The sequence below is a fragment of the Bidens hawaiensis genome, unplaced genomic scaffold (assembly GCF_021521415.1).
Source record: "Bidens hawaiensis isolate Kalapana, Puna unplaced genomic scaffold, B.hawaiensis_p1.1 tig00015556_1, whole genome shotgun sequence".
NCBI classification, from domain to species: domain Eukaryota; kingdom Viridiplantae; phylum Streptophyta; class Magnoliopsida; order Asterales; family Asteraceae; genus Bidens; species Bidens hawaiensis.
The window spans coordinates 237,891-263,906 of NW_027492394.1; the positions used below are offsets into that span (position 1 = coordinate 237,891).

The following is a 26,016-nucleotide window of genomic DNA, read 5'->3' on the forward strand; positions in this document are numbered from 1 at the left end:
AACCAAAAGAAGCCTAACTCCAAGTAACACCAAAATAACAAGTAGTCTATGCAGAAAGTAACTGAACAACTCAGTCAAGTTATAGTACAAACTCATGAAGCAGCCTAGAGAGAAATCATGAGCCTTTATAAATAGAAGGTTAGTAGTGTTATTAAAATTTTGTTACGTCTCCCAGCCAGCCTTCTCCCTCATCTCCTACTCTCTCTGTCGGCCTATATAAATAGACCGCAAACCCCTGACTGCAACAGCAAAAAATACTTTTTACTCAGATCCCTACTGCAACGTTACTGCCTCTTGGTTTGTAAACTCCGACCAGATGCAAGAAGTGCTGCCTCAAGCTGCTCCCGCCTCAACCTTGTGCTGCTTCATGTAAGCACTCCACCTCTCACCGCCAAGAACCTTTCATGTGCTTTTTGATGTCAGTGTAGGAAGGAGAATACAACAAACATACCTAGTACAATCCCACTCATAGCAGTATAGCTACTTGTGGGGTCTGGGAGGGTGTATCCCAAAATCCCAGGAGATAGAGGGATTGCTCCTGCTGAGACTCCCGGCTCATAAAAAAAACTTTTTTTTGTGTGTACAGTACAAAATTAGTCCAGATAACATAAAATGTAGCTAAAAGAGTCAGAGCAAGCAACTATACACAAATACTAACAGTGGAAGTTTTAAACTACCGCTAGCATACAGTGATAAGTAAATTATATAGTAGTTACAGATAAAAGAGCAAAGAGAGAGAAAAAAGATCACTAAAACCTATACAAGTACCTATACACTCCCCTAAAAAAATCTATATGATTATGCCCAAAGCCACAAATACCACTACAACAAGGCTAAAGATAATGGACACAAAAGTACAGGAATAGCTAAGGGCCCAAGACTAATCTAACACAGATCTAAATTGTTCCATCACAAACTCATTTATATGCCTCCGGAGTAAACGAGGGTCAGATTAAAGATGAAAAATATATATTTATGTACTAGTCTAAGTAAAAAATAAATATCCTCTACATTCAACATTATAACCCACAGAAAAAAGGAAACACTGATTTGCTCACAAAATTTCATCACTTACTTGATTGTGCGCCTCCACTCCAAATACCGTAGCATCATGCAATTAAAAAGGTCCCTTGAGGTGTTGACATTAGACTGTTTGTTGTACGCATAACCGATGCCACACCCAATAGGCTTGTTCATCATTACCCTATTCCACAATGTTCTTCATATTTGCACCATGTACATGTGTGTGAACAGAAGTCAACTCTTCCTATATTCCGGCTTCTCATAACTAACATTTATAATACTAACTACAGTGTATCAAACAGGTAGCCCCTTTCCATCCCATAAAGAGTAGTACCATGATCAATAATAAAAAAAGGAACAACGAAGCAACCTGAGTTTAATGGCCAATGTAGAATACGGGAAAATTTTGCAGTGGTTGTAATTGATGATTAAGAGAGATTCATTGAAGGAAAAAAAGTGATTTTAATGTACAGACATCAAACATGATATGACATGACAAGAGGGCAAATGCTGTCTTTAAAACACACACGAAAAACTGCCCAACATAATGGAGTAGATCACTGCTGCATATTAATCCAGCAGCAAACAATGAAAGTTTCATCATGAAACAATAACAAATGAACAGCTATCTACAGTACTCAGCTGCAAGTCAACGAGAAATCCATCCCGTCCCCCCTCCAAACAAGAACATGATTGGGTAATGAGGTACACCTTACATAGAACTAAACCCATCCATAATTTAGTAAATTCTAAAAGCTGAGATAACCCGATCCTCACAGAGCCAAAAATAACACTGATGAGCAAGTTATTGTGCAGTGTAATTTATCGAACCTTGAGGTCCCAACTCAGCTCCAAACAACCCCCCCCCCCCACCCCCCACACACCCACCCACCCACACACACAACAAAAAAGGGACTATGGGCAGCGTCAGTGAAGATGTACACAGAACTCAATGTTCCCATCCAAGAAAGACAGTTTAAACAAAATAATAATTCAGTAACTTCTAAACTAGATAATTGAAGGCTCTAGATGCACTCAAGGCACCAAGAGTGAGCCTTGGGCCTAGGCTTTCTAAACAAATCGCATGGTATAAATAAACCACTTGTAAGATTTTAGAGCTAGTTTAGGCTGTTCTAGGCCTTTCTGGAAGTTTCGGACCACTTTTAGCTGTTCAGGCCAGAATTTGGCCAAAATGCTGTCGGGGTGCCTTGATAGCTGCAATGCGTTTTAGCTGCTTCTCGCCTTGCCTGACACCTGAGACGCCTTTAACTACGTAATTTCTATAAGTTGACTCTTTTGGCTAGAAAACTATAACACCACAACACGTGTTACAAACTGATAATCGGTATTTCCTTTGTTTCCCAATGATGCACAGTACATGATCTAGGATATACATCACCACAAACACACAGACATGACTGATTTGATGTAGCATCTTAAAAGTTTTGCACAGAACTTAATATCTAAAAATGCAAATAAGAAACACAACACACAGTGACCATGTAGTCCTAAAATCCAAGAGGCTCTATAGCCTCACCACCCAAATGTGTAGTGCTTTAGCCTAGCTGTCATAATTAGCTCTAGGCTGAGTTTTACAGGAAATAGTCTCTAAGAGATACATAACTTTTGGTGCACTTACAAGTTGATGCGATTGTACATGTAAATCTATCAGCTTAGTAACACTAGTTTACCTCAATTAAAAAGAAACTCCAGACACTTGTTAATGGGGATTGTAACCAAGAATCACCTAAACCACCCTGTAATTCCAAAGGCATTTAATGTTTTGACACCATACTTAAAAATGAACATTCTGTAAAAGACTAGAAGCTTAAAGATCATCAGTAACAAATTCAAGAACCTTAACTAAACATTCCTTGCTAACTCATCAGTCTTCAAAAAAAAAAATATTGTCAGGGTAGGTTAAACCCATGAGTGTATGACACATAAATTCAGCCTTAAGTAGCTGACGGCTTAATCAAGGATATTGAAGTTCTATTTTGAATGGCATCAGCTAACCAAAGTACAAATGAATGTTAATTATATCTTGCACATCCACAATTCACTAATTAAACAACAGTCAAGAAAATAATTCAAATGATGACACACACATGCTTCAAACGACACACAGACAAACGGCATCAATATAATATAAAAAGGCAATTCTAAGTTCAAATTAACTGCCGAAAAGCAACAATATCCAAATAGCATATGCATATAGTAATAAACGTCTCTAATGAGACTAACAATTCAAACAAACCTAAACTTCAATTCAAAGTACCATATTTTTGCTCTGGTAAGCAATCCAAGAGACCACAGCTTTGCATGCATAAGTTTATCGGTGTCCTTGAGCCCGTTGCATGTCATAGGCTCCCCATGATCCGGGTCCAGGTCCATACTGTGGATAGCCTTCAGCACCAGGCTGCACCTGATAGTTTGTAACAGCAGTATGTATAAAAATTTAAGCCCCAAAAATGAATGATTATTTTTTAACAAAATCTTAAGTAAATATTAAAAGCAACAAAATGAAGATAAACTGACAAACTACACCACCAAAATAAATAAATAAATAACTGAAAAAATGAAATAACATACAGGATTCATTGGATTAGTAGAAGCCATCCCATAATTTGCAGGATAAGGATTCACTCCATAGTTAGCTTCAACATTGCCATAATTTGTGTTATAGCCTGTGTAAAAACACCCAAGATAACCATTAAAACAAAAAATATTGCTGTATAAAAAGCATTAAGAAGAAACAGTTTTAATAAGCTTATTCATACCAGGATTTGGATTCGCTACTGGTGCTGCAGCACGTGCTCTTTTTTCAGCATTAGCCATCTCGGCACGCAACTTTTCCAACTCACGAGCCATAGAGAGTAAATTCTTCTCCATCACTTGACCATGTTCATAGTTCTCTGCATGAATCTTTTTCTCATGTTCAGTTGCAGCCCTTGAAGAACAAAATATCATGTCAATACACATTCATATGCAAAGTATTTGTTTTCAGGAACTTCATATATTTGGACAAATAATTAAACAGATGGTGGTTCTACAATTAAACAAAACTTAACATCAACATAAATCATAGTTGCATATCAACATACAACAGCTCAGAATAACTAATTAAATGATATATAGGCATGTCAAAAACATAAAATATTACAACATTATTACTAGAGATCTAAACATACCTCACACGTTGCAGTTCCTGTCTAAGCCCTCCAATTTCCGACTTTAACGCTGGAACTTGCTGCAAGTCAGCATTAGCTCTAGCAAAATCTTGCGTCATAGCCTGAACTTGAACAGTAAGCTTCTGACGTGTGGCAGTCAACTCCTTAATATCAGCATGCACTTTCATAATCTCAGCCCGCATGCCTTCAACCCCATGAAGATCATGCTCCATTTTAGCCGACTTCTCATACAACTCCCTAATCTGTATATCCTTCTCCATCAGAAAGTTTCTCGCAAAATGATCGGTTTGTTGCAGCTCATGTTGTGCAGCCTCTAACTCCTGCTTAAGTGCAACGTGAGTTGCAGCTAACCGTTGATTATCACCCAGCAGCCCTTGAATGTCCTGATGTTGAGCTGTTAACTGTTCCTCAAATATAGCAGGGTGAGGCGGGTGCGGTCTGTGAGCCCGTGCAAACTCAGCTTCCCGCATCTCTTCAAGCAAAGCAGGGTGAGGCGGGTGGGGCATCGGGCCTAGGTTCCTTCCGTACGGTGGCTCGTGTATGAGCGGCATTGCACCGTGTGGGCCCGGTTTCATTGGAAGTGGAGGTCCTCGATTCCTCCCAGACATCTTACTCAATATTATTCAACAAATGACAGAACCTAACTCCTTAAAAAGTGTATCGAATCTGGTGTATGAATATATATAAATATATACCTAAACACAAAGAAATAAGAAAATAAGCAAATAATAATAACCGCAATAAAAGAGATGTTAAAATTATTAATTACTCCAAAAACCTAATTAAGAGCTTTGAACCCTAAGATAAAGGAAGATTAAATTGCTTCACGTGATTCGATGATTCAATAAAAGAACTCAGAAGCCAAATGATTGGTTGAAATTTGTAAATCAATAGATAGTTTTGCAGTAACTTGGTAGCATTAAACCATTTAATATAATAATCAACGGATGAATTGGAAAAAGTTATCGGACGAATTATGATCAGTGGATTAAGAAAAGCCCTAATTGACAAAAACCTATAATCAAATAGAAAAATAAAAATCTAAGAGACGATCAAGTGACCATGCAAACCTCTGGTGTACGGGGTCTTCGATTGAGAGGGTCCTTGCAGCGGCGGTATGAGCTTGTCGGATGTTTAATCCGACCCGGTTAAGTTATGAACGTTTGTGTCAGGTGGTTCAACCGGTGGAATGACTAGTTAATACCGTAATTCTATAAAAATAAAATTTCGACTTGGTAAATAATTGAAAAGTATATGATTCCGTAATCAAAGATCAAGTTTTCAACAAAGTTTTTTATATGGCGGAAACTGGAATTGATATAAACGTTGGAACTAGAATTCGGACTCATCATTAAAATCGGAAGCTGGAATATTGATCGCTAGCAGTATTGGTAGGAACTGGAATTGATAGGTGGCAATATTCAGAGTAGGTGAAATCGATGATAAATAGTTTTTGGAACTAAAGCTGATAAGTTAATGGTTTTAGTCGGGAAGTAAGTAAATCGTTTATGGAACATAGGGCCGCTAGGTTAAAATGTTTACCCTCACGGGTTCTCATGGGCTACTAAAAGTCTTTGGTTTATAATGGATTTCAGACGTGTAAGTATTTTCATATATTAGATGTTTAGGGTTTACTAGATAATAGTATAGTTTTAAGCATGTCTATATTATTATTGAAATGGGTTTGAATTCTTCGAGAAAGTCCGCTCTTCAATTTTTGTTTGGAGGTTGTTCATCAATACATGGTACTTCCATGATATTGACCATGAGATTGTCGTTGATTAGGGTGGCTTAATCATGGTATCGAACATGCATATTCTTTTTAGAAAAGTGTTGATCTAAAATTGTAACATTTACTATCGGACCTTGTAATCTCTCGTGATATTGATGTTTGTTTTGTGTGTACTTATCTAGATTCCTAGTAATCACCCATAATATTGATGTTTCTTTCGCGTGTACTTAAGTAGCATTTAACTCATGTAATATATTTTTAGCGTCATTAAAGTGATTGATTTTTAATTGGGTATGAATATATTAACTTTTGTGCGGAAAAAAGTTAGTACATAAAATATGTGTAATATAGCAAGCCATATAATCGTATAAAATCCCCCAACCTCCATGTAAATCAATCGATAATGACACAATGGACATAAAGTTTGAAAGGTCTCTCTATTTATGTGTAAGAACTAAGAAGTACCCACATGATCCTACGATCTTGATTTTAATAATGACACAGACACATGGTACTTTTGTCACATGGCCTCTTTCATACCCCCATCATACATTACCACGTTTTACACCATTTTGATCAATTCATGATTTAAATAATAACATAATTGATTGATTAACCAAAATTTAGTTTAAAATAACAGCAAAAGTACTTAATAATTAGGGTCACTGTTTGAACGAAAACGATATCAAAGTAATATAACTATTAGAGTTTGCAAATTACAGTTGAATACATACGATCCCTTAAGCTATTCCATATCTAGCATTTCATAAGATAACTTAAAACACGGATCATACAAAAGTAATGTCTATCTTTCTCGAATCTTTACCTTCAAAATCCCTAGCATTGCATGCGTGTATTTCTAATCTATTGTTCCATTGCCAACAACTTGGTGATTGTCATCAATAGTTGTTCAACAACAATCTATCTTCATCGGCAGTCATTTAGCTTTAATAGTAAATTGCTCAATAGTGGCAACTTACTCTCTGTTCTTGTTTGGTACTAAGTTACTATCAAGAGTAACTTAATCTTTAACAGTAATTTTATCTTAGCCTCATCGCTGGTAACTTTCTATCGGCCTTCACCACTAACTTGCATTTGTCAATGATAACCAAGTGTGATTTACCACTAGTAGCAATCACTTTAGTTTTGTAACACGGGTTCTAAGGATATTAAATTTAACAGTTTCATTCAACTTCATAAACTTGGGCATCATATGACCTAAAAATGACAATTTGTTGGGGTATTCTCTCATTTCTCTAAGTTAGAATGTAGCAAACCTTCATCTTTGGTGACATAAGAATATTTTCATAAACATGACTAAAGGAGATTTGCTTGTATTCAATAGGTATATTGTTATTTGCTTCCTATATATGGTTATGATATTATTTGTTTTTTAGATTAAAGGATATCTCTACACTCTGTTGATTTCTACGTGTTATATGTCAATCACTTTAGGAGGTTTTATTTTAGATATTATTAAACGAAGGGTTAAAATCATTTCCTGACTTACTTTGTGGTTGAGGCTTGAACATTTCATCCGTATTTTATCCATTAATGACTACATTTATGTTATTCACTCGTATTTGGGATGACATGGTAACCAAGAAGACGAGAATAAAGCATTAAAGCACCTACGTATTTCATAACTATAATGCTCGTAAACGACCCATAAAAAGTTAACGTAAAAAAGTCAATACGACCCACTTTGACGCAAACTCATCAAAAAGTTAGCACGGCCCAAACTCGCTTGACGCCTTGACCTAGTCAGAAGGTAACAATGTTACTTGAGACAATTAAAAGGGTTAGATATTTTAATACTTAGAAAAAACAAAACTCTTTCGTTAATTGTATAATTTTTAAACATAAAATGACTAAAGATATTAGATAATTAAATATTCTATTTTTTAAATAACTGTTAAATTTCATATGTACCAAAAAAGTTGAAAATTGTTAGGTCTCTTTATTGATCTACCGTAACATCACACATCCACCACGTGACTGTTAATTAAATCGTCTCCAACGGCTAATTGAATGAAAAAAATTGTCCAACAAACTAGATTGGCTGAGAAAAAAACTATTAACCGAACGTCTGAACCAAAATAACCAAAGCCATTGAATCGATTGTGCTTATTATGAAAACCAAAAATTACCATTCAGTTGTGATAATGCTCTCTTGGTTACCGACTCACTCAAGATTCATGAAACGAGTAATTTGGATCATAGGAGACGTAAGGTGTTGTATGATATCATTCTCACCGCTTGGTGGTACATTTGGATGGCTAAAAGTGATCTCATCTTCTCGAATATCCCGGTTAGCTTATTGAAGTCTATGAAGGATATAAAACTTGTTCTTATCTTTGGGTGAAAAATCGATCTCCCCTTAAAAGTATTAGATGGATAGATTGGTGTAATTTCGTGTTGTGGCCTTTTTAGGTTGTTTCGTTCCTAACATCTCGCTAGTTGTTTGATACCTGAATTCATTTATAGGTTATTAGTGAAAATTCTAGACAACTTCTAAACCCAATTCATTGCCTTGCTAATCTTTTTCCAAGTCCAAAGGATAATTTTCTTTCAAGCCAAAAAAAATTAAACCCTCGATGCAAAACCGAAACTGAACTGATCAATAATCCAACTAAACCGTGAACGAAATCAGGCCCGTAGTCCCATGCGAAACATAACACAAATTTACTATTTTGGATCAAAAGATTCATACCAAAATTAATTAATAGATGATTAACAAATGTTTTCAGGCAAAAAGTTTCCGGCTCAAAATCATTGGTTTGGGCCAATTTTGTCCGGACCACAAAAGTTCGAGCTCAAATGTAAAACAGAAACCGAAAACTGGAATTTCAGTTCTGGTTTGGTTTGAGCCCAAACTGATCTATGCACACCCGAGACTACAGAAACCCAATTCACGCCCATTGTCCGCTGAAAAACATAACTTATATAGTATACGATGAAACATAAAGGAGAGAAACTTGTAACTTCAGTATACTTGAGTGAATCAAATTTATTAAACAGTAGGAAATTTGAAATACAGGACAAACCTCTCGACAACAAAATGGAAATGAATATATTACATAGACGACGTGGGGCTTCAACTTTACAAACAAATTCACACATTGACACAAATCCAACAATTCAGCACCCGGCCCGATCTTTCACGATAATCAAAGATCAAAACTCAAGACCCAATCAAGTTCACACATGCAAAAACCGATGCGTGTTTGATCACACAGTGAAGATATGAACTTACAGTGTTCATGCAACTGACTGTATCAACGGTTCTCTGGTTTGTTGTTTTGATTCATTATGGTAGTAGAAGTACAAACCCAATTGCACGATTCCCAAAATCGTCCCTATACCATTCGGAACCTAAAATTCAAACAAACATATGTTAGAGGCTGATTAATAATAATAATCATCATCATCATCCAAAACAGAATAATAATATTAGAAGCTAGAGCTTACATAAATAAAAGGATCGAAATTGAATATCCCATATAATAAAAATGAGGTACTCATCAAGAAAGTGGAAAGTGAGAGGTAAAATGGCATGAATTCAACACTTCTGGTTTGAATCACTACATTCTGTAACGAAAAATGATTATATCATTTAAAGTTATGAAATTTAACTTAAGTGATAAAACAATAATAATGTAACATACCATTACTGATAACGGGGAAGCAAACATTGATATAAGCGTAGCACAGCTCAAAAACCCGATGATTAAATGTCTAACTTCAAGATCAGTAACAAGCAAACTCCCGATCACAATGGCTGCAAATACAACAAACACCGCCAGCAGTAATCCAGACATCCTGAACTGCAAAGACGAAGTCTCGTTTAATATTTGAATCATTTCGATAAATGCGACAGATTATATGTATTCTAACCTTGTTGCGTTTCTCAGTATTTGTTATAAAGATAATAATGTATGATAATTGGAAAACCGCACCGACAGAATTGACTGTCGTGACCAATAAATTATCATATGATATGAGCGGGCAGCCGTACCAGGCGCAGATCAAGCAGTTCAACAGGGCGTAAATGTACGGGATTCCGGAAAACTGCTCGGTTGATTGGTTTCTGATAATTCTTCTAAAAGTTGGTCTGGAAATAATAATAACAATAATAATATTTCCAAAAAGTTAGTTTTTGTTAAAAGTAACTGTGAATATTTGACTATTTGAGATATCTTTTGTTGATACTTACATTGGTGACACAAAAAGTCCAAAAGCAAATATGTTGCCTGCAAATATATACATACTATAAGGTGAACACTCAACTTTTGTGCTCAAATAACCATATGCAAATCTTATGAAACCAGATCCAGTTTCATATAAGTAACTATAATAATGCAATTTGAAGTTTTGAAACCCTAATTTTTGAAATTGATAGCACAAATTAGCCCTAGAAGCTTAATATTAAACAATCACGGCTCCTAATCTACACAGTTAGAAGCATTAAGACGAAGAGATAATACGCACCGGCAATTCCAGCAGCCTGCTTACAAGCTTCAAACATTTGAGGCGAGAGCAAAGCAGCCATGGATAGATGGAAGAATTCAAACTGTTGTTCTTCAGATATCAGAAAAACATTAGCTGTTTGGTGAAATTGGTACGGTAATCTAAATGTGAACGTGTTTATAATAATAATACAATTCCTTAATATTATTAGGCTGAGGGGTGGGGGCTCTAACGGGGCGTGAGTGGGGGCTCCAGCCAATAATATTGTGACGTGTGGCAGAGAGAGAAACTGGATAAGATGGGTGTTGGAGCCCCCGCTGGAGCCCCTGGCCCTGGTGTGGAGGGGCGCGAGCAGGGGCTCCAGCGGATTTTTTTTTTATTTTTTTATAAATATATTCAAAAAAAGTATTATTAAAAAAAACTCATAAATTATTAAAAAAAACATATATTAAAAAAAAAACATTAATAACTAAAAATAAAATAAAAATTAAAGTACTAAAAAAACATTATTCTTATTCTTCGGCTTGGTCTTCTTCGATCAACCTCTTTCGGATACGTTCCTTTTGCTTTTCCATCAGCATTTGATCGACCGGATTTAGGTTACTGAAGTCTCTTGTAAGGAAGTCCAAATCTCTCATTCGACTTTTTTCCTTTTTGTCATTAGAGACCACCTCCATGGTTTTGTTGAATTTATTGAGGGATTCAACAAGATCGACGATGTTTACGGCTCCCCCCTCAGCCGGTTTTTTCCCCTTGGCTTCCCGTCCCAATGGCCGCCTCCTCGGCGGTGAAGACGTTTCCTCCCCCGCAATGTTTAGGTCGAATCCAACGCGGCAATCCGACGCGGCAGAAGTGCTATACGCTCCAGACGAACTAGTTTTAGTCCGTTTCGGCCCTACTTCCGCATCATGGTCCGGCGCCACCAGCTCAACCCACTTGGAACACCTTTTCAACCTCTCCCACAACTTTACATCGTCCCACGTCTTCACCGTCCCATACCTCCGCAGACACTCCTGTTTCCACTCTTCGACAGTGAAATTGTAAACCGCCAAATCATCACTGCCACTTGGTCTCATACGACCGGCGTTCCTGTTGAAAAGATTAGTAAACAAGCCGACAAATTTTCTGATTTCAGACCACCGACCCGAAATCATATCGGCGTTTCGCTCTGTACTCCCAACGAGCGTATAGAACGTCTCCCTAACCTTTGTCCAAAAAACCTTGCTTTTTTGGTAGTCGGCTGCAAAATGAATAATTAAATTAGATTTCCAGTTAACTTTTTTAATTAACTTTTTTTTAAAAAATCATTATTAAAAACGTTAAAACAATTACCGCAACGCCGATCCTCAGAAATGACTATCCAAGCCCGACACAAGGCTTCCTTCTCATCCGATGACCATGGAGTGGTTTTCCGTTTCATCCTCGGAGTCGAAGCCGGTCCCGGCCCGTCCGTTGCAAGTTGTTTTTTTCGGTGGACGCGTCTTCTTGCTCCCGTAGCATCACCGTGTGATTCTTGTGTCTCCGGAACAACAAAGTTAGGAGACGGTTGTATGTTGGATTGTTGAAAGCCGGATGTTTCTTGCGACCCCGAAAAAAACATCGATTGGTCTGGTGACGACCATAAATTGTCGTAACTATAACCTGAATCTAGGTTTGGGTACCAATTTCCAGACATGTTTTTAAAAAAAAGTTTGGAAGATGGGTTGATTTTGGGTTTTTTTTTTAAGTTGTGGTAATTGTTTTATGTGATTTTGGGTGTGGTAATTGTTTTAGGTGATATTGGGTTTATATATAGGAAGAATAAATTTTTTTTATTAAATTAAAGAGCCCAACGACTCATTTGTGTACACTCCAACGGCTATGTCACGCACCCCAATGCTCCTTTACGCCACCTTTCTCCCGCGACCCACCTTGCGCCTGCTTTGAATTCCGCGCTCGCGCCCCTCTCGCGCCCCCCTCGCGCCCCGGTGGTGTGGTGCTCGCGCCTGGGGGCGCGAGCGGAGGGGCTCTCGCGCCCCCGCTGAAGCCCCACACCCCTCAGCCTTATTGTTGGTTTGCTTCTAATGGCAAGCAAAATCACTAATAATAATAAGAAGAATCACGTGGCAGGAGATTTGCTAACCTGTAGTCAACTCGGGTTACAGCTGTTGTTACCCGGATAAACTTCAACTTATTTGTCAACCCGTTTAAGCCCCTCAACTTTACATATTCTTGTCCTTTGACCAACTTTTATGTGCTCTCAATCAATCAAATCTTTATTATAAAAATAAACACGAGGCTCAACCCGAGAATACGTATACGTTTGTTTGGAGTCAAAGATGGCAAGTTTTTTAAGGCACGTTTCTGGGAAGCAAGAAATCGAGGCCGATCCAAGTAACGGAGAAATCTTGGTTTTTTTACTTAGTCACCTGATCAAAAAGGGTGTATATTTTGTGAGTTAAGCCTCTTAAGTCTTAAAAGAATATAAGGTCAGTTATTATCCTACCTTAGAAATTTTTTCCTAGCTATAGTGCGTGCTACTAGTCATTTGTGTGTGTGTTTATAGGGGGTTGCTCAAGTAAAATGGAAGCCGATCAGCTATTTAAGGAGGTTTTAGCAAAAGGCAGGGATGTGAGGTGACTGGCAAAGTGGATAGTAAAGTTAGGTGAACATAATATCATGTATTATTCAAGATTTGTCGTAAGAGGTCAAGTTCTAGTTAATGTACTTTTGGAAGCCTTTGCGTTTGAGGATAACGAATGCTCATTATTGGCGGAAGTCAATGAGGTTGGCTTATAGAAAGATGCTAAAATACGGAATCACGATTCATGGGCCTTACACGCAAGTGAAACATCAAGCGCCAAAGGATGAGGAGCAAGGCACACAAACTCGCTTATACTTTTTCCTTGAACTTTTCTACGGAAGCTCTTTAGGCATGGCTAAACATAGGTCAAAACTTTAAAGTCTCGCATTTGTGAGTACATTTAGATCATCTTTAAATAGCAAACCAAATAGACGTGAATGTGAAGGTCAAGAAAAACTGATACCTGTACATGGAGAAGGTCAAAGTGCTTATGCAAATGCTCACTTCATGCACAATCACACGAGCTTCGAGGTTGCATTGTAAGCAAGCCGGCACGCTAAGCAGAACTACTTTGTGACCTTCACCAGGCTCACTGAAGAAGCGTGTATCGACTTACTTGTATACGATCAACGTTCATCGGGTACGAGTGTGATATATCACCGATGGGTTTCCGAGATACGCGTTCTTCCACCTACAAAACGGACAGCACCGTGAGCTTACCCCTCAGAAAGAGACAGAGGGATCCTCTTTGGGGTAACCTTCCGGTGTGAGAATCATATATTGTAGGAGAAGATAATAAGGATGTGAAGATGTGTAAAGGACTTAGAATATATATTCTTGCCTCCCCAACTGTTGAGGTGGTGTGGTATTTATAGTATTAGGGTTTCCAATGGTTGGGCTCAGACCCAATTAGGGCCTTGTTGGCCTTCTCCTATTGCTTCGCGCCACGTGTACTTAGGACACCTGGTGCTTTTTCATTGATTATTCTCTGACCAAGGTATTTCACCTGACCCATGTGCCATCACGTGGTGGCACATGGGCTTTGCTGAGTTGTCTACCCTTCATTGGCAGCTGTCAACATCAGCACATTCTTTATTCCTTAAAAGATACCTTCTGGAGGGTTGTCTGATGAGTACAATCATGGTTGTCCTTATCCTGATTTGGATTAGACTATTGTCTCATTTGTTGTGTGTCGCTTACGCGCGGCCTTTATGCGCCTATCCCGGGGATGCGCAGGGTCTTCTCTTTATTCTCACACTAAATGTGTGCGTTGTGTGCATATGTGATATGCACCACGCGCAGGTGTTTCATGCGCTTGCACATAGGTTTTGGCTTTGTGTCTTCATGGCATCCTGATTTCAAGCCTCTTGTCTATATCTTGTGGATTGACCCGCCCCGCTCGATGTTAAGGCGGGTGCATACCCCTTCAAGCCCCCCCCCCCAGTCTAATGTGTGTTTTGTCTCGCGCAAGCAAGGTAAGATAGATATTAGACTTAATAGTTTGCTTTTTCAATAGGGCTTGTTTTTTCTTTTTCTTTTCTTGTACGCGCGTTGCGTGAAATTCCATCCCTTTGGTTAAAACGAATCGTCAATGCACGTGGTTGGTTTGTGTTGACATGCATCAGAGATGGAGGCGTTATGTGTCAGACCTTTCGTGTGCTCGAGGTGCTACAGTGGCCTTTCACGTCTCCTCATACAGTGTCAGGAACACGTGTCGCGCTTATGTTGACCTACGCCTGCGAGTGGGGGTGCGTGAGCGTAGATCTGATCATTACTTGTTTCTCTTTCTCTCTCCTGGGCCTATAAAACCAAACCTTTTGAACGGTTTTTTCTTCATCTCCATTGTCACTTTAGAGCTTTACTTGTCTTCTAACCCTTCGATTCAGAGCCTTTATCTTTGCTTCCGGATTCTGTGTTTAAACAATCGGATTGCTCTTATTTTGCAATCGCATGTCTCTTAACCCAGACACTACCGAATCCCCCAGTAAAGGCCGTGTGAAGTCGATGGTTATCTCTAACTTGAAGAAGACCGGCAAGGGTATTCGGGTTGCCGAGGCTTCGTCGGAGGAGGGGGGAAAGAATAAAACGTCGAAAGATGGGACGAGATCCCCTGCAAGTTGAAACAGCCTGAGCTTGATAGTCTCATTGCTTCTCAGGGTTTTCTCCCTGAGTATGGTTGTCTGCTCCCGGCAGCCGGGCAGACGGCGGCGGATCCCCCCGCCGGCTATATCTCTCTATATTCTCATTTTTTTACTCACTGTAACCTTCGTCTTCCGATGACAAGGTTTATAGGTGCGCTCCTTCAATTTTATGGGATTCACATATCCCAAGTTCATCCTTTTGGGTTGGTGCGCATGACTCATTTTGAGTTTATGTGCAAAGCTCAGCGCGAAGAGCCTACTCCTCGCTGTTTTCAATATTTCTATAAACCAAAGGTTCAAGATTCTTGGTTTTCGTTTACTCCGCGCAGTCAGAAGGTTAAATGCTGTACTGTCACCTTTAAGAGCCTTCATGACTGGGCTGAGAAGTTTTTCTACGTCAAGGCTGGCGTGATTCCAATCCGCATGACTATGCGCGTAATCACTTCTGCGCCCGCGGATGACAATGTCCTTAAGAATCCAACGGGCACATGGGTTAAGAAGTTATCTGCTGAACCATCCCCCGCCAAGAATATTTGCGAGGAAGCACTGGTGGGGGTTGGTATGAGCAAGAGGTGGACTAACAGCGAGACTGAGCCTGTCATCCGTGTTGATGGCTCAGGTTGGTTGTTTGTTCATTGCATTAATTCTGCGCGAGTATAATTCGTTTTGCTGATATTATTTGTCTTTGTTTTATGCAGAAAGCAAGGAATACATCCACGCCACCTATGACGAGCATACGGAGGGTGGATCTGTTGCGCTGAACCCTGGGGAAGCCGCCTTTCCTGATTGTTTTGACGATATGTTTATTCCTGTTGACTTAGAGTTTTGCCTTGACAGCGATGTGCCTGGTAAGCCTTTGTATTTGTGCTTAGGCACTTAGAATACCAAATTTGGTTTTAACATTTCTGTTGCGCGTATTGTAGATGCGCTCGCTAATTATGAGTTAGAACCTGTGGAAGAGGAAGGGGAGGAGGAAGAAGCTGAAGCGCAAAAACTCAAGCGCAAGGCTAAAGGCAAAACTGGCGCAGGGCCAGTAAAAAACAGAAAAAAGATGATGCCTCTGTTGCCCAGAATCTTCCTCCTACTCAAGTGAAGGAACCTGAGAAAACCAAGGGTTTTACTTCCAAGTTTTCCTCGTCTTCTTTGCCTCAAGGCGTGGGCAATCCTCCAGTCCACACGAGGTATGGTGCTGCTACCTTATCTCTGCGCGCGGCGGACAAGGGAAGCGGTGCTGCGCCTGCTGTTTCGTCTTTTCCAATAGGTATACTTTGTTTATATTTTGTGGTTTTATGAGTGTAATTCCAATGGAGTTATTAATGGAGCTTTGTTCACTCAAATGTTTGTAGAGCCGGCAACATTGGTGGCTCAGGTTACGCCGAAGATTGTTTTGAAGTCCTCTGTTTTGCCCTCAAAAAGGGGGAAAATGGACTTCATGGCGATGCTTAATTCGCGGACTGCGGTGCGCCAAGGTATTTATTGCACTTTGATTGTCTGATTTTTTCCTTTAGTTCAAGTCATGAATCATTTCTCCTTGTTGGTTTTTTCATAGGAATTATAGCTGGCATACAAGCTGCTGGTGGCGCTACTAGCGCTGGCGCCGTTAGTTCTGCTCCTGCTCCAACAAGTACTGAATCTCCCCTCATTGGGATCACTAAGGAGCAGGAGACTATTTTTCGCGCTGCTCTAACGGCGTCAAGACCTCCCTCACCTCCTCCTGCGCGCAGCCCTCCTCGTGAGACTATTTTTGATTCTTCCAAGTCGCAGGAGAAGAGGCCTGTTATAGAGGATGATGAGGAGGTTAATTTTGAAGATTCTGATGGTGGCCGCGCAAGTCCTATAGAGCCACGCGATTTCGTGGTGCAGCCTTTTTTCCATGGGACAGGTCAGGGTCCCCTAGCTGGCAATAACCAGTCCACCAATTCTCCTCAGGTATAATTTTATTTTGCCTTGTTGTGTCAACTTTCAAATTAGTGTTAGACGATTAATATGTTTCTTTGCGTTGCTTTGCACTTGTAGGGAGCTGATCGCATATATCGCCCGGATTGGGGTATCACCGAAGGAAGTTCGTTCCAATCCTTGGGTGTATGCTAAGATTTTTGGGCTCATTCTCTTCCTCCAGCCGAAAGGAGGTTTCAGTTCGACCGCGCACGCGTGGATCTGATTAACGACCACCTTGCCGCTGGATCTGCTTTTTTTGCTGCCTCCCAGGAGCTCCGCAATGATTATATAAGAGTGCGGGACGCTCTTGTGGAGGCTAAATAAGAAGTTAAAATCTCTGCTTGGAAGCTTTCTAATGCCCGGGAGAAGGCTGAAAAGCTCCAAGCGGAGCTTAGTGAGAATCGGGCGAGTGCCAATGCTGCTTATGTTAAGCGTGGGCTCGAGTTGCAAGCCGCGCGGGAGAAGCTGCAGCTGGCTGAGGCCGACGCAGCGAAGTACGCACGCCAGGTGCGCGACTTGGAGCTGGTGTTGGAGGCGCGTGACCAAACTATTGCGCAGGCTAATACTGAAAAATCTTTATTGGAGAGTGAGGTTGCGCGCCTGAAGAAAGAGCTCGATGCTGCGCGGGCGGAAAAGAATGAAGCCTTGGCGGCAGCAGCGTCTGACAAAGAAGAGCTAAAACAAACCAAGGAAACTGTTGATTTGTTAAACTCTCAAATCCCTGCTCTTGAGACGTCTGTTTCTTCCCTCGCGCAGGACCGTCAATGGCTGATTTCACAGGGTGTGACTCGTTGCGCTTATGCCGTGAAATACTCAGACGAGTTTCAGACCCTTGTGATGGACTGTAATGCGGCGTCGCGCTTGGTGGGTCGGGCTGAGGGGTTTAAGGATGGTTATGAATATGGCATGCTAAAGAAGAATCCATCCGACTACCCTTATCAGCTCGACGCTATCTACGCTGACATGGCTGAGGTGGGGGAGAAGTACTTGAATACTCCAATTCTCATCCTTGAGCAGGTATTTTAACCTTAATGAGTTTACTTGACTTATTTTCATAATCTTTTTGTACTTATACTGTTCCTTGTGACATGCAGATAGCCGCGCTTGCTGACCAGCCCGATCTTGGCGCTTTAAAGAAATTGCTTGATGAATGTGAAGGAACTGGTGGCAATGATGATGGCGCGGGCAACGCTACCTCTGCCAGCGGCTCTGGCGTGGCCAAAGGACCTACTCCTGACGCTATCATGACCGAAGACGACTATATTCAAGACGAACAGCTTGATTATGGTAAATTTGGAGATGATGAGGAGCGGGCTGCGCCAGATGCTGAGGGAGGAAATAATGATGATGAAGATGAAGAGGCTGACATTGACATAGAGACTTGAAAAGCCCTTCTTGTTTTTTTTTTTTTTTTGTTTAGTTGTGTTTGTAGTTTTTACCTCCTCATTTGTAAATTTATAAACTTCTATATTTTGGAATGAAATTTTGTTTTACCAGGTGAGCCAACTTGCCTGATTTCACATCTTTTTCGATCGCATCCTTCAAATGATGGCATGCATCGGTGTTGTGCCCTGTGGATTTGTGAAACTCACAATATTTGTCACTGTTCGGTGGTCCCTTATGGAGTAATGGCCTGGGGTTTTTAAACTGGACATTCTCTGTGTTTAACACTTGCGAAGGCGTTTTGGTGAGGGGAGTCCATATTCTTGGTAGAAGTCTGTTAGGCTCTCTGTCGCCTTCCTTCTTGTCACCTTCTCCGCGATTAAGAATGTCTTTTTGGGGTTGGGGTGAACTTTGTTGCGCTTGCTTTTCTGCGGGAGAATAATTGGTTTGTTGCAACCTGGACCATACGGAGTTTTGTTTGCCCCTCCTTTCATTGTTGCGTGGTGCTTCTGTTTGATGCCCTTTATTTCTTGCTCTGTCTTGGGCAATTTGTTTTTCATTTCGCGCGAAGACTCGCGATGCTTCCATAAGCTTAGCCCAAGTGGTTGGCATGCCTTCTCTGCTCACGAGAGCTCTGCGGAGTTGATCACTGCGCGCACCTTGGATAAAGGTCACGCGCAAGAGTTGTTCAGTGATGCCTCCAATTGCAAGAGATTCCTGATTGAAACGAGTTATGTAGTCTTCAATGGTTTCATCATTCCTGCGTACGCAGTGCATGATGTCATCGGGGTCGCGCGTGTGTCTGCGCTGCTGTACAAAGTGAGCCTGGAACTTTTCCAATAGCTCTTCGAACCCATCGATTTGTCCTGTCGGCAAGCTTTCGAACCAGACACGCGCTGCACCCGTGAGGCAGCGAGCAAACATGTGACACCATGTTGGCATCGTCCAGCTTTCTAAGTTTCCAGTGTTATAAAAACCTTGTAAGAAATCATCTGGATCTGTTGTACCATCGTACTTGCCTAAACCACTTGGCATCTTGGTTTTGTGTTGAATGGGAGCCTTCGCAATGCGCTCAGCGAATTTTGAATGTTTTACCAAGATGGCTGGCCTATATGGTGTGGTTACGTCCACTTGCCCTTTCGTTTGTGGGTTGTATGGTGTGTATAAATCCATATCAGCTTTGGCTCCAGGTGCTATGTGCATGCGTGCGCGAAGCTGTGAACCTCCTGCATGAGTATCTCGCATCTTCTTCATGCTGTGCACCTCTTCCTCATCACTAATATCAGCTTGTTCGGTGTGAACAGAATGACCGTCTTCCGGCGCGCGCGTCTTTTTTGTTGTTCCCTGAATGGTTTGTTTATCAAATGCGAGCCTTTGTGTTAAATCGGCTAACTTTTTGTGTTTTACCAACTCATTGTATTTGTCCATTAAACGCCGTTGTTTGTTTATGAGCCATTCTTTAGGGTCATTGGTTTCAACTTCCGGGCCCATTGGTCCTTTTTGTTTTGTACCAGTCAGATTTTGGAACGTGAGATCGTCTGGGGGAGTTTCAGTTTAATTATGAGGTGTTGTGTTGGAGGGATGGTTACTGGTGGTGCGCGCAGTGTCACGCGGCGCCCTCAGAACCTGATGTCCCTCATTAACATCCTCAAGCTCATTATCCTCCAGAACTTGATCGTTGTTTCGAATACCGGAAACCATGGTGAAGATTTTCAGGGAAAAAATTGATGAAATAGTGGTTTTGTTGCCGTTGTCCCACGGATGGCGCCAATGAAGAAGCGTGTATCGACTTACTTGTATACGATCAACGTTCATCGGGTACGAGTGTGCTATATCACCGATGGGTTTCCGAGATACGCGTTCTTCCACCTGCAAAACGGACAGCACCGTGAGCTTACCCCTCAGAAAGGGACAGAGGGATCCTCTTTGGGGTAACCCTCCGGTGTGAGAATCATATATTGTAGGAGAAGATAATAAGGATGTGAAGATGTTTAAAGGACTTAGAATATATTTTCTTGCCTCCCCTAACTGTTGAGGTGGTGTGGTATTTATAGTATTAGGGTTTCCAATGGTTGGGCTCAGACCCAATTAGGGCCTTGTTGGCCTCCTCCTATTGCTTCGCGCCACGTGTACTTAGGACACATGGTGCTTTTTCATTGATTATTCTCTGACCAAGGTATTTCACCTGACCCATGTGCCATCACGTGGTGGCACATGGGCTTTGCTGAGTTGTCCACCCTTCATTGGCAGCTGTCAACATCAGCACATTCTTTATTCCTTAAAAGATACCTTCTGGAGGGTTGTTTGATGAGTACAATCATGGTTGTCCTTATCCTGATTTGGATTAGACTATTGTCTCATTTGTTGTGTGTCGCTTACGCGCGGCCTTTATGCGCCTATCCCAGGGATGCGCAGGGTCTTCTCTTTATTCTCACACTAAATGTGTGCGTTGTGTGCATATGTGATATGCACCACGCGCAGGTGTTTCATGCGCTTGCGCATAGGTTTTGGCTTTGTGTCTTCATGACATCCTTATTTCAAGCCTCTTGTCTATATCTTGTGGGTTGACCCGCCCCGCTCGATGTTAAGGCGGGTGCATACCCCTTCACTCACAATGGTCATGGTCGATGGTTTGAACCAAAGGTCAATTTATTTATTAACAATAACCAAAGGTCAATTAAAAAGAAACCTAATAAGATTCACAATACAACAAAAATAACAATAACCATATCTAATAAAATTTCATTAATGACAAGGCTATCGGTAAAATATAAGGTGAGTGAGATGTTAAACAACTATATTGCTATAATTTATACTTGAGAACAAAGATTATGCTTTTAAAAGGATCCTTTGTTTTAAAACTATAATCCCGCATCTATATATAATATATATAAACTAAATATTTAAAATCTCTCTAGTTGTTTCATACTTTTTCTCAAGTCATCATATTTTTTTATTTTTAAATGATGACTTCTAATGCATTTGACCCAAAATTCACGAGTATGAGTCTTATCAAACCCAAATAGCATTAAACAGGTTATAACATCTGATTGAATTAAAAATTAATCTCACCAAATATTTGATATGAAAATTCCTTTAAAGTAGGGATGTACTAAAATTAATATATTCTATTTTAAAAAAAATATAATTTAGAAACAGTTTTGTAGTAAAAAAAATTAAGCGGGTCATGGGTCTCACCAAACACAGATAACTTTTAAAACGGGTTATAAAATCTCATTTATTTGTGAAACTCTTTCATCATCAAATTCTAATTGCATTATTAACTTTCTTACAATAAATAGAAATATATGATAAAAAAATGTATAAATATGGAATTATATGATAAAAAAATATATAAATATTATAAACGAATAATATAAAACAACCCCATAATACGGGAGATAAAAACTAGCTATTAACATATATATATATTATAAATATATTGTGTTTTGCATAAAAGCTAAACAGTAGAAAATAGAAAATATTAAATATATATTATATTAGTTATGATTTAGCTTATTGTAAGATTTATATAGGAAAAATAGGTTAATATCATGTGCTTAAAACATTATACTATATATTAAAAAATAACCAAATTGCTTCAGTAGACGTATACGGGTGAGCAAATTTGGTACCGATACCGAATTTGGTATCGTCGGTATTGAATCGGTACTAAAGTTTTGAGTTTCGATATCGGTACGATACGTTACCGGTATTTCTCGAATTTTACCTAATATATTGTTACCGTCCCGGAACCAGTACCGAATCAAAAATCTTGATACTTGTACCGGTACCAATATTTTGCGATTTTTGGAACCGAGATTTTCGGTACAGATCTTATCCCTCGTAGACGAATCTTAGTTGTCATATTAGTCCCTGCCTTTTAGTAGAACAACATTAGAAGAATCATACTTGTCATATTCAAACCCTGCATTTTAGTAGAACAATTAGATTTGTCATATATAGTCTCTGCATTTTAGTGCAATACATTTTTTGTTCCTCTTCATTTGTGTTTGCCGGTTTGCCATGCTATTATTCATATTCAGTCCTTGCAGTTTAGAATAGTATAATTGTTGCTCATAGTTGCTATAAAGATTTCTTATATCTACGTTTTTATCATCTAATTTTTGGGCTTTAGTTTATTTGATTTTGCCTTAATTATTTTTTGTTTGCTTGGCTTTAGTTTAATTTTTTGTTTTTTACCATTAGTTGTTAGTTTTCTTATGGCCTTGGTTTAATTCTCTTTATTTGTTTTTTTTTGTTTCTTTAATTAAACATCGTTTTTTATGGCATATGTCACAACTTATTTCTTGAGTTTTTCTCTTAAGATTGCTTTATGATTTTCGTATCGTATCGATGCCATAACTAACTGAATCGACACCATTTAAATTCCCTTCGCAAAACGCGATATAATTTACTAGTTATCAATGAAAAGGCATAAGAAAATAAAATGATATTGTATACAATTATTAGGCTACTTCACATCTAATGGATAATATTGTTTCTTCACACAATAATAAACAAAACATTAAAGAATTTCAAGAACGCTCTTATCTACTAGAGGTAATTTTATCTAACGAGATACGTAATCATATATATTTTAATTACTAGACGAGTGCCGTGCGATGCAGCGGGAAATACAGGCCTTAATAATCACGTAAGAGATTTTTGAGTGCTCATCGTTCCATTTGAATCTGTTGATTAAGAATTCTTATTTTAAACTCAATTTAGTAGCAGAGTACAAATGAAACCGAAATCTAACCATTGTTAATGATTTGTTTTTGTTGGGTTTTAATTTTCAAAGGTTTGGTTTCAGTTTTCGATGACAAAAAACGGCTTGGCTCACGGCTTAGTTTAAAACCATCAAAACCGGACCACTAACGCCTATACGTAAGATGTTATTTTTTTAACTGAAAACAACTTTGACAATATCATACTCAAATTAAAGAGAATTAAATGCTCATTTTTATGGTGCAATTTTTTTTAAAAAATATTAACGTATGTAAAAGTTATGACCGTTTAAAAATCGTGGAGGAATTTGAGTTAAAAGTGAAATTATAATTAATATATAGTTAAAAGATGGAGGATTAAAGTTGTAACTATTCTTTAAATTTCCAAATATTAATTAAAGTTGAGGGGACATTGTTGTAAATAATTTGAAGAAATATGAAACAAACGTTAAATTTAGTGTTAAAATGTCTACTATGCCCCTTGTAAATTACTTAAAATTAAGTGTTTTAATTTGCCCACGTTATAATAGTATATAGATTTTATTCCTTTTATATTTTATTCACGCATTCTCTATTTTATGCTTCATAGTATTTGACATTTTAAACTCACTATCACTAGTTTATTTAGTTGGTGAGTTTAGTACTTTAAATTTACAATAGTTTCAACATCACACCTTTAAATTTTGATTAATACTTGTTATTAAACTAGTGTTTCACCTGATGCGTTGCGCTGGTCGGTGGGTAAAACTCAGGCGTTGATAAAACCTAAGCATTGTAGGTCCGGTTTTGAGTCGGTAAGTCGACACAAATTCAGTCAGTTTTGGTTATGTACATTATGGCATCGGAACTAAAAAAAACTAAACAAAAATAAATTAAATACTGAGGTGGACCAATGGGGTGACGTCGGTCAGTAAAGCTCAGGCTTTGGTAAAACCTGAGCGTTGTCGATCCCGGGCGTTGAGTTTATGAGTCTACTACTTTAAATTTGCAATAGTTTCAGCAGCATCAGATGATGATGAAAGACTAAACGAATAGGTAGTGTTCACTAGTTGGATCCTTAAACTGAACAAGTTTTACCTCATTGCACCGTCGTACCTTCAGACGAGTGTCACATGCGTTAGCCTTAGGTAAGGGTTTCTTCGAATTGAAAAACGAATATCTCTAGATGTGTGATGAATTTGAAGGATTTCGTTGGCAATCAATCAATCATGCCCAGTAAAATCCCACCGACAACAAAGCTATAAGTAGGGTCTGGGGAGGGTGGGATGTAGGCACACCGTACCTCTATCCAAAGGAATAGAGAGGTGGCTTCCAGAGAGACCATCGGCTCTAAGTACATGTGAATGAAGCAAAATAAAGGAAATCAAAGTTTAACAGTTATATAAAAACTACTACTAATTATAATAATATTAATAATAAGATCAGATTTCGTTGGGAGTTAAGAAAATTAATAATAACAAGAAAAAAAAATTCAAATAATGGTTTATAATAAACGTGCGTGTAATATATATACGTGGAGTTGGTCGTGTGCCAGCAACATGATGTGGTAGTTTTTGTCCGAATATGCTTGTAGATAATAAAACCATGGACCCACAAATTATTTTTGTATTACAATATTCCTTTTTTAGTTAATAATACGAGAATATGATTTGTTTGTTCACAAGATTATTGATTAGAACACATGGCATGATAATTTTTTCAATAAATTTTTTTCCAATCGCTTTCAAGTAAGACGTGTGACGTGCCCCGAGCATGCCTTAATTTCCGATCAGTTTTATCACTTTTTAGTTAAACTACTAACTAAAAAGACTTGATTACACATTCTAAACATTAATCCAACAAACTACACCATTAATTAGAGAGAAACTAAAAACACTTGATTACATTCTTATACAACTAAACCATCTCAAATGAAGGCGGGTGTCATCAACGGCTCGACCATCTTTGAAGGTGATTAGCAACGAAATCCGTTGGTGATCGACCATCAGAAATATGGTTGTCGTAGGTAATCTGATTTCATTACGGTGAGAGACTTTGAGAATGAAGGCAATTGCGAAAGCCCATACATTGACTATTTCCTAATAAGATTGTATTACGGTCCAAAATTTTTAATAAAGAGTTAAGCCTAGTCATAAGTGCACTTACAACTCTTTCTCTGTATTCAAATCCAAAGTTACACTAAAATCACTATATTTTCTCTCTTAATTTTAATTAAATAATACTTTTTATATATTTATTATTATTTTTTCTTTTTTTTCTTTCACTCACAACCACTTTATAAAATATTAAAATATATATAAAGTGCTACAAGAATTTTTAAAAAATACAGAAAAATCACTGCATTTGCTTCACTTCTCAGTTGATGACTAGGTTGTGAATGCCCTAATATAAACATAGCCCGACTAGTTTCCCTTCAATAAATACTCGTCATTTATCTTTCCAGTACTTTGTTTTAATTATAAAATACTCCAAACTTATAATTATTTGGACTTGATCCAATAAATCCGTAGGTTGGAATCTTTGTTACTGTTATGTAATGTTTTGTAAACCGGACCTTTACCGAACATGTCACACTACTAAATATCAATTGATGTCATAGTTTCTTTTAAATATATAAAAGATATACATATAAAAATATACAAACATTACGTAAAGTTTATAAAGTAAATTAATTGAATATTTAACAAACAAATTGCTTGGCCAATAGAAAATATAAATCTACAAATTAGTTTTATTGTTATTTTGGATAGATGTAAAAATAATTTAATAGAGAATTCCCCGAATGGTCTATATGATTTGAGTCAAATTTTATGCATGGTTCCTGATGTTTAAAACTTTTATGCAT

The 26,016-nt window shown here is 38.6% G+C and overlaps 2 protein-coding genes across 2 annotated transcripts; both read right to left on the bottom strand.

Moving 5' to 3' along the window:
- Window positions 1-1,940: 1,940 nt before the first annotated feature.
- On the bottom strand, window positions 1,941-4,909 carry LOC143549415 (protein FLX-like 1). Its single transcript, XM_077040313.1, has 4 exons — window positions 4,215-4,909; window positions 3,804-3,973; window positions 3,616-3,710; window positions 1,941-3,448 (listed from the first exon to the last, which is right to left on the bottom strand). The coding sequence occupies exons 1-4, from the start codon at window positions 4,820-4,822 to the stop codon at window positions 3,356-3,358; spliced, it is 966 nt and encodes a 321-aa protein (XP_076896428.1). The 5' UTR covers window positions 4,823-4,909; the 3' UTR covers window positions 1,941-3,355.
- A 4,027-nt stretch (window positions 4,910-8,936) lies between these two features.
- Window positions 8,937-10,522, bottom strand: LOC143549398 (bidirectional sugar transporter SWEET2-like). Its single transcript, XM_077040298.1, has 6 exons — window positions 10,438-10,522; window positions 10,163-10,199; window positions 9,844-10,060; window positions 9,615-9,773; window positions 9,418-9,537; window positions 8,937-9,321 (listed from the first exon to the last, which is right to left on the bottom strand). The coding sequence occupies exons 1-6, from the start codon at window positions 10,496-10,498 to the stop codon at window positions 9,208-9,210; spliced, it is 708 nt and encodes a 235-aa protein (XP_076896413.1). The 5' UTR covers window positions 10,499-10,522; the 3' UTR covers window positions 8,937-9,207.
- Between the last annotated feature and the right edge of the window lie 15,494 nt (window positions 10,523-26,016).

What these genes read in the sequence shown, in the direction of transcription:
- LOC143549415 (XM_077040313.1), bottom strand. Translation starts at nt 4,822, where the DNA reads ATGTCTGGGAGGAATCGAGGACCTCCACTTCCAATGAAACCGGGCCCA. An exon ending in CAGGAACTGCAACGTGTGAG is followed by an intron (nt 3,974 to 4,214) that starts GTATGTTTAGAT and finishes TTGTTCTTCAAG; the next exon opens with GGCTGCAACTGAACATGAGA. An exon ending in AGTAGCGAATCCAAATCCTG is followed by an intron (nt 3,711 to 3,803) that starts GTATGAATAAGC and finishes GTTTTTACACAG; the next exon opens with GCTATAACACAAATTATGGC.
- LOC143549398 (XM_077040298.1), bottom strand. Translation starts at nt 10,498, where the DNA reads ATGGCTGCTTTGCTCTCGCCTCAAATGTTTGAAGCTTGTAAGCAGGCT. An exon ending in GCAGGCTGCTGGAATTGCCG is followed by an intron (nt 10,200 to 10,437) that starts GTGCGTATTATC and finishes ATATATTTGCAG; the next exon opens with GCAACATATTTGCTTTTGGA. An exon ending in ATTTCGATCCTTTTATTTAT is followed by an intron (nt 9,322 to 9,417) that starts GTAAGCTCTAGC and finishes TTTGAATTTTAG; the next exon opens with GTTCCGAATGGTATAGGGAC.